At 34.7% G+C, this 14,615-nt stretch overlaps 1 protein-coding gene across 8 annotated transcripts in view; it reads right to left on the bottom strand.

Annotated features, from left to right (window-relative positions):
- The window catches only part of LRBA (LPS responsive beige-like anchor protein), a 775,946-nt gene that overhangs the window by 243,490 nt on the left and 517,841 nt on the right, over positions 1–14,615 (bottom strand). The window contains exon 1 of one of the 8 annotated variants that reach the window (XM_045056859.1): positions 3,652–3,711. The exons of the other annotated variants lie outside the window; for them this stretch is intronic. Coding sequence (XP_044912794.1) covers positions 3,652–3,696 — 45 coding nt within the window. The 5' untranslated portion in view covers positions 3,697–3,711. Of the gene's footprint in view, positions 1–3,651; positions 3,712–14,615 lie in introns of those variants that run through there. 8 annotated transcript variants of the gene reach the window in all.

Raw genomic sequence — 14,615 nt, 5'->3', positions numbered from 1 at the left:
TGCAGGGCTCGAACTCACGAACTGTGAGATCATGACCTGAGACGAAGTTGGATGCTCAACTGACTGAGCTACCCAGGCACCCCTGAATCTTTTCTTCTTATGTTGAAAATGTTTGTTCCTAACAATAATTAACATACTTACTTAATTGCTTTATTCTGGAAAATACATATAATAATTTCAAAAGGGCATGTTAATATTACATCAAAAACTAAGCTTAAGAAATTCTTTGCAGGGCACCTGGGTGGCTCAGTTGGTTGAGCATCTGACTTTGTCTCAGGTCATGATCTCACAGTTCATGGGTTCAAACCCTGCATCAGGCTCTGTGCTGACAGCTCGGAGCCTGGAACCTGCTTAGGATTCTGCGCCTCCCTCTCTTTCTGCCCTTCCCCCGCCCGTGCTCTGTCTCTCAAAAATAAATAAACGTTAAAAAGTTTTAAACAAAAAGAAATTCTTTGCAAATTTTATTCTTACTATATGTCCAACCAGAAATGTATAATCAGAACACTTTGCCTTAGTGTTACTGGAAAGTAATTCTTATCTGTGTAGTTTTGACAAAAAGTTAATATATAGTTAAGTTCATTTATTTCTAATTGTTTTCAATATTTATTCCTTTATTTCTCCTGCCTGTGACTCATCTTGCATTCACAAGGAGACATGCGTGGAAACATGAGACAGTGAGTAACAACTAGAGGAGTAGAAAAAGTCTGTTAAGTGAAAGCATAATTGAACAGCTGAACCATATCAGTAACTATCTGTTAGGTAAGAAATACAGTATTTTTTTAAATACTTCAGCTGAGATTTTGGTTACTTGTAGTCAAATGTCTTCATATCTGTTGAAAAACCTAAACCTTAGTTAAATTATGTAGAAAAATTTTTTAAAGACATCAATCCAAAGATCAAAAAAAGTATGTAAAGGAAAACTGCAGCAAAGAAATTTTAGTAACATTTCGGAAGTCATAAAGATACATACCAGCGATCATTAATTCAGCAAGAGGAACGAAGTCACAACTTAAGTAGTTACGAAGAGGACAGTGATAAAAAGTCACCTAATTCATTCGCCAGACTTCCCAAGATTCTCAGCCCTTAAACATACTAAGGAATATAGAAAATGAGTTTATAAAAAGAGAAAGATGGGTTAAAATTCTAGAGACTAGCTGAACCCCAAACCTCACCCTCTAGCTGAAGATTCAATTAACTCTTTTTTCTCTCCTGTCTCCTCACCCATGGGGAACCCTAGATTCATCTGCTGAGAAATTAGAGACCCCAGCCACAGTAGCAAATAGGAATAGGTGAATGGCTGCAACAAAAGAGAAAAGAGAAAGTCAATATACTTGTCACTCCTCCCTATTTGTTAGATTACTAGCAGACCCACTATGCATCCTCTACTCTTCCACCCCCACATCGCCCATCATCAATACACATAATGCTCAGGTAAAAGAAGGATTATTATTTAGAGAAAGTGAATAGTCCCAAAGAAAAGGCATTCAGATGCTGGGTCTGCCAAATGGACAAGATGACTCATAAGCTGCTAACACTACAGAAAAAGCCCAAGAAATACACCTGTCATATAGAGCTTCCAATTATGTCTCCAAGGGCTGCACTCAACAGCCAAGCATCTCCTGTAATTTGAGGGAAGCCTCCAACATGACAAAGATCAAAAAAAATTGGGGGGGGGGGCAAAACTTGACAAAGAAAAAGAGAATTCAGAGAACAGAATGAACTTAGAAACTATGTGATAGAAACTATGTGACAGAAAATCTTACAAGTATATAACAAAGTTTGGATGTTATACCTCCCTTCAAAAAGGGAATAAAAAAAGAGAGCTCCTTACAATTGAAATTTTAAGCAAAGAAAAAAAAACCCTTCAGAGAAAATATAATGTTGAGAAAAATCCCAGGGAAATAATTTAAGAAGAGAAAAACAGGAAAGAAAATGCAATATAAATTAAAGGATGAATCGAGGATATACAGCATTTCAGAAAAGAGAGAAAACAGAGAAGGAAATAAAAATGAACAAATTTCAAAACTGAAGGTCATAAACCTCAAAATGTCAAGTGTCTACCCAGTGAAATGAGAGCCACATTAAGGCAAATAATTAAAAAACTGAGCTGGTGTCAAAGGTCCTAAGATTTTCCAAAATGAAAGAAAAGTCATATTCAAAAGAATAACAATCAGAATGGACTAACATTTTTTAAGAGCAGCAGTAGAATCTAGAAAAGTGAAGTCAGATTTCAAAATTCTGAAGAAAAGTGATATTCCACTTGCAATTCTATACCCAAACTATCAATCAAACATGAAGATTAAAGATTATTTCAGATATTCAAAAATTCAAAACAATTATATCCTATGCACTTCTTAAAAAGTTAGTAGAGGATGAGCATTAGCAAAACAAATGAGTTGTAAGGAAAAGTAAGAATGGGATCTAGGAAACAGAGAGTCCAATGTAGCATAAATCCTAAAATGAGAGCTATGGACCCTGCAGAAAAAGCAAATAATCTTGAAGGCTGGAGCAGAAAAAAGGAAGAGAAAGTGAAATGTGCTGGAGATTGCTTCTTTATTCTCAGCATCGTCTCTGCTCTTTGAAGCTCTATGCCCATAGAGTAGGAACGGAAACCTTATAAACTAGATTTCCTACATCCCTTGCCAGCAGATTTTAGTTTAGAGCCCCCAATGAAAGCATTTGTACAAGATTTAGATGGCAGAAGAAAATGAGAAGCCATTACTCTCCAGAGCACTCAAAGGCAGATGCAGTAGCTTTCAGGTGCCAAAGACAACTGATATTAGTAGTTGTGGTTCACCTGAAATTCCTGTACTTCCACATTCTTAAAAACCAGCAATAGTTTTCCACTGGTTGTGCTAGGCTCCTAATTCCATTAAACTCCTTTATTCGGAATTACGAAAAGTACTTTGATTTCCTAACCTAAACTTGACTGATTCAGGGATCCTTTATGCAAAAATATAGAAATGATGGATTGTTTGAAGACCATTATTACATAGTTTTCAATAGTGACCATTATTTACATAGTCATTATATTGCACACATTGACTTTTGATCTAATTAGATTGTGATATACCTATATTTGGAGAATAGGGATAGGGAAAATCATTTGTGAGGAAAATGATGAAACAGTGACCCATGCTCAATTTCCATAAAAAGAAGCTCTATGTATAATGTTTAAAGTTGATGACTTTGAAAAAGAGTAGTGTAAGTCCATCACTTTTTTGTTTCGTTTTTTTTTTTTTAAAGGGAATATGGTTACTGAGAGAAACGGGTCAAGACAAGGGGCAGTCTGAGTCCAGGCAATAAAGAGCCTACCAGCAACATTAGATTTCTTAGGTATGTAATATCTTACTTTCTTAAAGACAAATGGATTAGCAAAAAAAACCCAAAAACCAAAACCAAAAACAAAAAACAAAACAAAACAAAACCCCACCACAACAACACTGAAAATAAGAAACAAGGTTTTAAAACAAACACAGAATATAGATGCAAAATAACTAGGATCTTTCGTCCTTTGAATGAGACATCACTCCTTTTATTATTTATTTCTATGAGAGGCCAAACTACAGTCAGATTTTCGGGGGCGGGGGGGTGGGGGTGGAATCAAATGAAGGTACAAGAGCAAAATAATTAAAATGTTAATCTCCTTACCTGATGACAACCTGACACATCCACCTCCACAGTGAGACCACACATATCACCAAGACTTAGTATGGAGACTGTTTTTCCCCATAGAAATAATAGATGTTATCATTTATCATATATCAAAATATCACACATTATACCTACAATATGTGACAAGCAGTTCCAATGGTTCCTGCTGTAATTATTCTGTTTGTGCTTCCAGAACCGAGCGGTCACCAGGTAACTGGTTTATTGGCATAGGTAGGTTGTGTGTCTGTAGAAGCAGGGTTCAGATTTCAAACCAGCTGACCTGGAAGCCACCCTACCTTCACAGGGATACGTGTGTCACCTTCACAGTGACATGTGTCTTCTCAAATCTACTTTGTACTGACCTAAAAGTTACACTTCATCGATTCCAAGTTTTTGATTTGTCATCATGGGAGCAGCGACAGGAGTGGAGATGTCACTGAGCATCCATGTAAAACAAACACTAATTATTAGCTTATATATAAAGCAAGAATTCTGCTTAAGACAAGGTAGATTATAACAATACATTCTTTTCTCTACTTTTTGTTATGAAAAATTTCAGACATATATCTAAAGTAGAGGAAAAGTATAAAAATTCCTATGTATCCATCACCTAGATTCAGTAATTATCAATTTTGCCAATCTTGCTTTTTCTGTTTGTAACTACACTTTTCTTTCTAGAGTATTTTAAAAACCAATGCCAGACATGTCATTTCACAATCCTTCCATTTTCAAAAATGCCGAACAAGCTGTCTTTGTCAATTTGGGCAGGAATTAATATTTGAATAGATATGTGAATCTTTTGATACTGAATATGTGAATAGACAATTCCGGCATAAGGAGAAATACATGTTACATAATCTGGTTTATTCTCTTCATGACTCATCTAAATTCAGAAGAAAATTTAATGGAATTGCCTATCCTCAGGCATGAATCTTAAAATCTGTCAGCCATTCAGGGCACCCATTCTCTTTGAAGGTACAAAAGTGTTAAGCAATCAGAAAAGTTTAGAGAAAGCAAGGAAAGAAATACAGGGATCAAGAAAAAAAGGGACATGAGGAAAACAGGAACTTAGAGACAAACACTAAATTACTCAGGAACTCTACTTGCCTGAAAAAAGAATTAGTTACCATAGCAGACATTGCCAGGGCCCTGCCCACACCCCTTCGAACTCTCAGGGTCCCCCTGCAGACTTCCAAATACCAGCACTTACATCTCTGTACCTGAGGATTCTGTACTTGAGGGAAGTGGTGGTTGGGCTAGGCATCCTTAACCGAAATAACTCTCAGAAGTTGGGTGTGTAAATACCACAGCTCCCTTAACTCTCCGACGGGTAATTCTGTGACATATTTTACACTGTTTCTGAAAAAGTCCATAGTATTAGACTCCTCTAATAGTTGGTGTATTAGGTGCCCATCATTGTCTCCCTTTTGCCTGTATCATTGTCCCACATCCCCACTGGTATCACCTGAATTTCCTAAACAAGAAAACTTGCACTTGAACCCCTGTCTCAGCAACTCAATCCGGGGAAACCTAAACTGAGACAATTACTAAACAACATTCTTCTCTTGCTCTTTTAGATTTTAGATGAGCAAGAAAAGAAGACAAAGACTCTGTGGTAGGTGCTTCACATACATTATGTCTCAACTAAATCCTGATAACAGTAATGTGAAGTAAGAATTAGAGAATCACAATAAATTCTATCTATGATCTCACTGTTAGGATTTGAATTCAGGAATAAGATAAGATTAGGAAAAGTACCAGCAACATGAATTAGTTTAATCTAAATTTTCATAGGCCCTTTTTTCCTAAGCCATTCTCACTGTTTTATTTTCTCAAAGCACTATATTATCTGATATTATCTTGTTCAACTATTTATTTACATATTATCCCTCTTACCCTTGGAATGGAAGTTACATAGACAAGGAATTTTGTCCTGATTAGCATATATCCTCAGAGTTGGGAGTAGATTCAGGCACTCCATGAATATTTGTTACATGAATAATTTATCCTTATAATCAAAATATTTTAGCCTATATTTCGTAACTCTTTATCTTTTCCAAATTTTCTGCAACTCAGTCCCACTTTGTGAACTTCCCAGAAACACCACACTTCCTTGCTGTTCTGATCATACTTTTGCCTTTAGGCCTTTGCACTTAATGTTCTCTCTATCCAGAAAGTTCTTTCTTTAGACAGGCCTCATGGCTTGTTCCCTCACTTCATTCAGGTCTTTTCTGAAACAGCACACTATTAGAGAGGCATTATTGCTTTATTTTTCTCTTTGGTAATCATCACTAATTGACATATATATTTATTTGTATGTCTAGCCCCATTAGACTATAAGCTCAATGGAAGAAGTATATGGTCTGTATTCCTTTACTGGTATTTCCTCAACACTAAGAATAGATTTGCTGGGACACAGTAGGCACTCAACAAATTCTGTTGAATGAATAGATAAGCACAATCAAAATTAATAGTTATGAAATCAAGAATCTCCACAAAATTACTTTGGCTTTCTGAAATCTTTTTCAAAACGTATCAATAATAAATACAAAAACAGGAGACTAAGTAAACAGACGACAGTCCAACAGAAGGTCTTATTTTAGGTTCTATTGATTACACTATGATACAGCACACGGACTCAAAAGATATACTTGCTAGCTCTCAGAGGTAAGGAACTCAGCTGCTGGGCTAGATCTCAACCATGTGTGCCACTTAAAACTAAATGCAGAACTTCAGGCATGTTTGATTAAATATCATCTTGTTAGTTTTAGTTCCGTATTCCAGCCACACTGTTAGTTTTCAGCAGTTAAGTAAAAACTGAATGATAAAGTCTACTTTTTTTATATGACACATGCTCTTACAGATCTTATAAGGTACTGTCATTCTCACCTCCCTCTTGGAGCTTGATTGATTACTCCTTTTCCTTATGTTCATTAATCTCATCACCTTATCTTTTATACCACTTCATTTTAGCAGAAAGGTAATAATAAAACCCTCATCCATTATCCTTTTACTCATCTAGTCAAGCGGAAATGGTTAATAACATGCTACAAATTGAACTTCAATCACCTCATTTTCTCCTTTGTTGAATACACATTAAAATATATTCCAAAAGTGCAATTTGTTTTACAGGAGAATTTGTGTTATATTGCTACAGACAACTAAAATTAAGTGTTTCTCAGTTCGGTTATTAAATATATCCAAGTGCTCTTTTATCGATAATACTAAAACATTAACTCATTTTATTAGGGTATAATAATACAAGAGCCTTATCTCCCAGAACACAAAGACATCTAGACTACCTAATAGTATGTGTTATATGATGGGTCATTTATCTTTCAGAAAAAAAATACCAGTGATAATTTATGAATTGGCACATTATTACAGATGAAATTGCTCTCTATTTTTAAAAGTTAATTTGTTTACATGCAGCCTTATCTTGAAATGCAAGCCCTATTAGTGAAGAAGTCTATAACTGTCATATAAAACAGAAAGAGAAGAATGGATATATACATAAAATAGAAAGACACAATGATTTAAGATTTTAAAACTATAACCTCTTGAATGGAGTAAATTGAATATACAATTAGATTATGGTTTTCAAAAGAGAAAATTATTATTAAAATTATTAAGTTATTAATTAAATTATTATAAAAATTACACAGCATTTTTTTATATTACAACAAATACTTGTTGGATTGAGTTCTAATAGTCCTGAAACGGTAGGGGAAAATAGCTATCTTTTTGTGGAGAAAAGATTTCCTATAAAGATCTTCTCATGTGGGTGGGTATCTTCTATCCATTTGTAAATGGCCATGCTCACCAACTGACTAAAAACTAGACTTGCAGTAAATGTTGATAAACATAACCAGATAATAAAGGATTGTTGGATATTATCTTCCTACATCCCAAAAAAATGATCTTTGACTCCAGAAAAAAAATTAGTAACGGACTTAGTATTTGAGCCCCAAACTGTACCACTTGTTAGAATAAAACTCATCTTTATTATGAGATACTTACAATATACTTATAAGCATATTTTTACACTGTTGTTTTAAAAAGACTGTTCCTTTTTATCCATTAAATTGTTTCACTATAAAATATACATGGAAATATATGATAATTACAAAGTTATTAAATTTTATATCATTGTTTACTCAATTTCTTGGTGTTGCAGAATCAAGAACAAGTATCAATTTTTGTTTACTTTTAAGACTTAGAGAACATCATCTAGTATTCCCTGTGAATAAGTCTTTCTCTTTTTATATGATTTTATACTTCTCGCGTTAGTGGAAAGTTTTTAAGATACCTGTCATATGAGACATGAATTGTATGTCATAGTTATATTATGTTCTTTGGGAATAATCTTGGTTTTATGTGGAATACACAAAAGAATAATAGGCTAAAATTATTAAATACTATTTCTTTCATACAAATAACAATAATAATGTATTACTAAGTTGATATTATATATGTTGAATATGTATTTTCATTTTAAGGAGAGGGAGAGATTAACATTTTAATACTATTTAACATGTGAAAATCGCAAAAGAATCAATAAATAAGCCTATGCATGCAACAGTTTTGATTTTAATCTCCAAACACCTTGAACAGTATCAGATGCCATTGTCTATAAGCAAATGAGTTTATCAATTTAATGGGGATTCAGGCAAATCAGCTGTTTAATGACAACTCCAGCTAATGTGGCAGAGGTTTTGCTCCAGTGCTGACAAAATCAGTGTGATAAAACTGTGATGAACTGATGAAAGCCTATTTCTTCTTAAACCAACATTTCATGTAATTAATAGCAAATAGCAGAATGTGATAATTTAAAACATTTCATTTATATCCTTTATATTTAGTGTTTTTATATTCAGACATAATGGTTTCAATTTTTTATATTCTTGAGCCTTTTCTTACCTTATCTATCTTCTCCTACTGTTTAACTCATTTCTCTCAATTTTCTCTTTCCTCATTTGTTCTCTTTCTACACTGAAAGTGACATGTAATGTCACTGTTTAAACAAGACAAATTTTAATTACTGTTTTTACAAAGAACAATTCCTAAGTTGTTGGGTTTAGAAAAAAAGACAGTATTTAAAGGCTTCTTGTTAGTTGGGTTATGCTTTGTTGGTCCATAATTTGGAGATCTAGTTTATAAACAAAGTTAAGAGCATTTAAAAAACTGAAGATAGAAAATATTTTTTAACATTCTGTATTTTCCTATGTTCTTCTTTCCTAAGTGAGAGATACTTTACAGGCACCTGGGTGGCTCAGTAGGTTAAGTGTTCCATTCTTGATTTCAGCTCAGGTTATGATCTCATGTTCATGAGATCCAACCCTGCATCTGCCTCTGCGCTGACAGCCCAAAGCCTGCTTGTGATTCTTTCTCTCCCTCTCTCTCTCTCTCTGTCCCTCCCCCACTCATGTGTGTGTGTGCATACTCTCTCTCAAATAAATAAACATTTAAAAAAGAGATACTTTATAGTACAAAATGCTTTCATTCTTAAGATACGGGTGCTAGTATTATTCCTACAGATTCAGAGGTTATTATTAACAGCAGAAGCTTTACATGACATAAGAAGTTTTAATGATATAGTTGTACTATTAAATAAAGTAACTTTTCTGATTTTCAGTATGAATTTTACAATCGCTAACACAAAGCAGTGGAAATAGCGAAGATGGTTAAGAAATGGTGGCTCTATTGGGGTGCCTGGGTGGCTCACTTGGTTGAGTGTCTGACTTCAGCTCTGGTCATGATCTCGCAGTTTGTGGGTTCGAGTCTAGCGTTGGGCTCTGTGCTGACAGCTCAGAGTCTGGAGCCTGCTTCAGATTTGGTGTCTCCCTCTCTCTGCCCCTCCCGTGCTCACACTCTGTCTCTCTCTCAAAAATAAACATAAAAAAAATTTTTTTAATAAAAATAAAATGGTTAAGAAATGGTGGTTCTATCAATTTTGGTTATATCTTGCTATGAGTAAAATCTAAATAACGTTTTAAGCAAGTTAGGGATTTTTTCTTTGTTTTCAAATAACAAAGGTAATAAAGGTAGCCAATTAACTAGATCAGTGGCTCAAGAACATAAAGCCTGAGGTCTCTGATTTTCTCGGCTTTTTCCAACTATTACTTTTTTTTTAAGTTTATTTATTTATTTAGACAGAAAGAGGTACATGAGTTAGGGGCAGGACAGAAAGAGAGGCAGAGTGAGAATTCCAATCAGGCTCTGTTCTGTCGGCACAGATTGAAAACGGGGCTCAATCTGACCAACCACGAGATCAAGACCTGAGCTGAAATCAAGAGTTGGATGCTTAACCGACTGAGCCACCCACATGGCCCCCAACTCTTATGTTTATGTTCCAGAAAGAAGAGGAAAGAGAAGGACAAAGAGTAAAAGGCAAATCTAAGCTGAGAACCCCACTTATATCTTATTGGCCAAAATTCTAATTGCCAGTCCTTCCTTTAAGGAAAACTAGAAAGTGTGCATGTGTGTGTGTGTGTTAAGCTGAGAACACTGGTGTCTTTCAAATTTCAAGTTCCAAGTTCAGTTTTCTTAAATGTTTTTTTAAAATATATGTCTGAAACAATTTTTATCCAAACCATTCCTTATACATAATAGTTCATAAGGTAACAATAAAAACAGGCATTGTTCCTTTTCAAAACATCTAGAGGAAAAATACACCAGAGATAGAATAAATTACTTTATAAAAGGTGTCAATTTCAGATATTTAAATAAATTTTTTTATGGTTTCTACCCCCATTCTTTAAAATAAATCAATAAAGCACGCACTATTTTATGTCTGAATTATACACTGCATTTTAGAATGGCATTTTAAAATTTTTAGTACTTTTTGGGGCGCCTGGGTGGCTCAGTCGGTTAAGCGGCTGACTTCGGCTCAGGTCATGATTTTGCGGTCCGTGAGTTCAAGCACCGCGTCGACTGTGCTGACCGCTCAGAGCCTGGAGCCTGTTTCGGATTCTGTCTGTCTCTCTCTCTCTCTGACCCTCCCCCGTTCATGTTCTGTCTCTGTCTCAAAAATAAATAAACGTTAAAAAAAAATTTTAAATTTTTAGTACTTTTTAACAAACTTTTTACATTTTAAATAAGTCTTAAACAAATGGGTTCATTGGCTACCTCACAAAAAATGTCTCTAGACATTTCCTCTTCTCCTATATGCCTAATTCTCCAGATATACTATAGTCAGGGGGTTAGGAGTATGAATTCTGGAATTAGACTCTGAGTTGAAAACTAAGCTCCAGCAATTTTTGGCAAATTATTTAATTTCTCTGGACCTTACTTTCTCCAACTATAAACAAAGAAATAATGTTGTAATGGTAATAATTGAATTATTTAACATATATAAAACTCTTAACACATCATGTTTTATAAGTATTATTTATTACTCATACTACCTTTTCCTTCATTGGAGATATATTCATTAAGTACTTCCTATGTACCAGACATTATGCTAAACACTAGAAATGCAAATTGTGACCAAATCATACTTGAACCCACTCTCATAAACATAATTTTTACCATCTTTTTATTACTACAAAAAGTGAATACTGAGTTTGTTTATAGCAAGAGAGAAGAAATCACAGTGAAATAAAGTTATTATAAACATAATATAAAGATTAGTAAGGCACTGAAGATTCTAGACAGTTTCTGTTGCCTATAAAACCCAGCTAAGAATGTCAAGATAATCCAGAATCAAGCAAAAATAGCTTACTAATTTAAACTATCTTCTCAGAGTTTCTTTTTATTTTTAATGTTTTATTTTAAAAAAAAATTTTTTTTCAACTTTTATTTTTGGGACAGAGAGAGAGAGAGAGCATGAACGGGGAGGGGCAGAGAGAGAGGGAGACACAGAATCAGAAACAGGCTCCAGGCTCTGAGCCATCAGCCCAGAGCCTGACGTGGGGCTCGAACTCACAGACCGCGAGATCGTGACCTGGCTGAAGTCGGACGCTTAACCGACTGCGCCACCCACGCGCCCCTTAATGTTTTATTTTAAAGAGAGAGGCAGGATTCGAGTGGGGGAGGAGCAGAGAGAGGAGACACAGAATCTGAAGCAGGCTCCAGGCTCTGAGCGGTCAGCACAGAGCGCTATGTGGGGCTTGAACCCCGTGAACCATGAAATCATGACCTAAGCCGAAGTCGGATGCTCAACTGACTGAGCTACCCAGGCACCCCTCTTTTCAGAATTTCTATTCCATTTAACTATGAATTTGATAATGATATAGCCACAATCATATAAAAATATGTTTTTAAAGTTTCATAGCAAATTTTAAGATTACTTAAGATACCTGGTGGTATTAAAATGTCAGACCAAAATAATTTTATATGGAGTCTTGCTGCTAAAGCACAAAAATGCAAACAACTTGCCATGAGTATTACAAAAAATCTATGTGGAAGTATTAAGTTGTACCCCTCCTCCTCCCCACCCCCCAAACCTGGACAAATATTTATTAACTCAAAGGGCTTTACTAATTATGTAAATGGATATTTTTCCTACATGTAATTTTATTCAAACTTCCCCCCTCTTCCCCAATTAACAACCCTGCCAAATGTTTGGACTTGAAAAGGCCACAGCTTTATACACAATTAACAGTCAAATTCTAACACAAATTACACGTCATTCTTATCTCTATACACACATTGAACTCCTATATCGTGTTGCCAGCAGGCAGCTTGCACTAGGGAATACATCCTGAATTTGTTTAATGTCTACGAATAACATTTCTCACCTAGGAAAGAGATACTATCCACCGCCAGCTATGTGAATGAAATTTTCCGTGTTCTCTCCTTTTTATTTTTTATTCAGATAGGTACTTTAGAGTTTAGAAAATGATCCCCTTATTCATCAATCTGTTTTAACAAATATTTTCTTGAAGCATAAAAGGCAAAAATAATCTTCATTTTTCTTTAAAAAAAAAAAAACTCTGGATCATTACAGGAACTTTCACGTATGGCAAACATATTTTCTGAAATAGTTGGGGAAGTATCATTTGATAAATCATTTGAGTGCGAGAAAAAGTACTTGAAATTAGATCAAACCTTGAAAATAAGATACATATGGTCTCTATATGTATCACTGTTTCCCTAGGAAAGGTTTTCAACAATGGAAACACTAGAAATAATTGATTTTCTACTTATTAAGTATACCAGACAATTATCACTTTAAAATGCTCAAACATGTCCTAATCTTTCTAAGTGCAAAATTTTATTACCAGAGCACCCCAGTAAAAACCAGTCATTTATATAATAAAAGGGAAACTGAAATATATCTTTTATACAACTAATATGCATACATATTATGTTTTGAAGGTAATATGAAAGGCACTCCGTAAAGCAAACAGACTTCTTAAAATACAAGTATCATTCTTCCCATTGTACCTTTTAAATAAACAAATCTGACTGGGTTAGTTACTGGCTTCACACTCTTCAGTGGTCACTCATTGTTCTTAGAATAGTTTCAGTTCCTTTAATTAGCATGTGTTTACCTGTCCAGATTCATCTCCTACAATCTCCCCCACTAGGCCCTAAACTCCAATCATATTACAGTTCTTTCTATGCCTCCATCCCAACAAAGCTCTCTCTCAAATTGGCATCTTTACCTGAGTCTGGTATATACTTTCCCCAGTAGATGCTTGCTAGTAAATTAGTAGATTCCTAGTAGATTCCTACTCATCCTTCAGTTCACAGTTTAAACATCATTTCCTTTATGAACCGTCTATGAGGTCACTCCTCCGTCACTCCTCCTATTCCCCTCCAAATATTAAATGTTGGATATAAATTTCCATGCCACCCCATACTCTCCTGCCATGAGATTTACAATAATGTACTTCAGTGACTTGTTGATCACCCTCTGCTGAAATGTAAACTCTGTGTATCATTAAAAAGAACCATATCTGTCTTTTTCACTGTTGGATTCCCAAGGTCTACATACATGGGCCTGACCCTCAATAATTCTTTGATTTCTAAAATTGGCTTATATATATATCAATTTAAAGCAGAGCTCATAAGCACCATAATATCCATTTAAAATATTATACTCTCTTTCCACTGTTACAAATCCCTTCCTACAAATGTAAGAAGTTCTGAAAAGCAGGAAGAGGGCAAGGAGAAGGAGAAGAAGGAAAAGGTTGATGAGGAAAGGGAAAGCGGGGGTGAAGAGCAGGAGCAAAAGGAGGAGAAGGATACCAGGCAGAAGAGGAAGAATCAGGAGGGGGAGCAGGAAGAAGAAACTGTGACATGTTTGGACATGGCATTCAGTTTGGTGCAATGGGGGAAAAGCTGTGAATTTTGAATCAGTATTCTAGATGTGAGTTCAAACTGCACCACCTGTTAATCTATCTGATGCTGTGAAAGTTGTTTAAAGTTACAAAACTTCAAATTCCTCATTTGTACAACAGGGAATATTAAAGCCTGTCCTATAAATTTCAGAGAGTTGTGAGGTATTCATGAAATTAAGCTTGCGAAAGTCCTTAAAAACTGTGAAGCTCTTCATAATAGAAGGGACTATTAATAACTTTACCATTAATACCACAATCAAGGTAATCTCAGCTAAGAATACTACTCATCACTTCAGAAAAATTTTGGCTTATATATGAATTAAAATATACTATTTAAAAGTAACCATAAAAGTTTATAGTCAAAAAATTATACAAACCAACCCTGAAATAAATTCCAATATTCTAAGATCTTGCTACAATTTCAAAACATCTCCTGAAATTTCTTGTCCTTTGTACTATCTGATATTATTAAGTTCATTATACATTTTTATTTTGCTTATTGCACTTTAATATTCTGTACATGAAAGCTGTTATTATCCTGAGACAATAATCATTATCCTTTTTATTATAAAACTTGAACATTTTCCTTTCTTAAAAGTGATTGCAACTCAACTTTGTTAGATGGTGAAAAAGAACTGTTACATACTCTCTAAAACTATACTATGCTTTTTA

This window comes from Felis catus, chromosome B1, assembly GCF_018350175.1.
Source record: "Felis catus isolate Fca126 chromosome B1, F.catus_Fca126_mat1.0, whole genome shotgun sequence".
Classification (NCBI taxonomy): domain Eukaryota; kingdom Metazoa; phylum Chordata; class Mammalia; order Carnivora; family Felidae; genus Felis; species Felis catus.
Note: the sequence above shows the minus strand (reverse complement) of the source record. Positions and strands in the feature narration are given on the sequence as shown.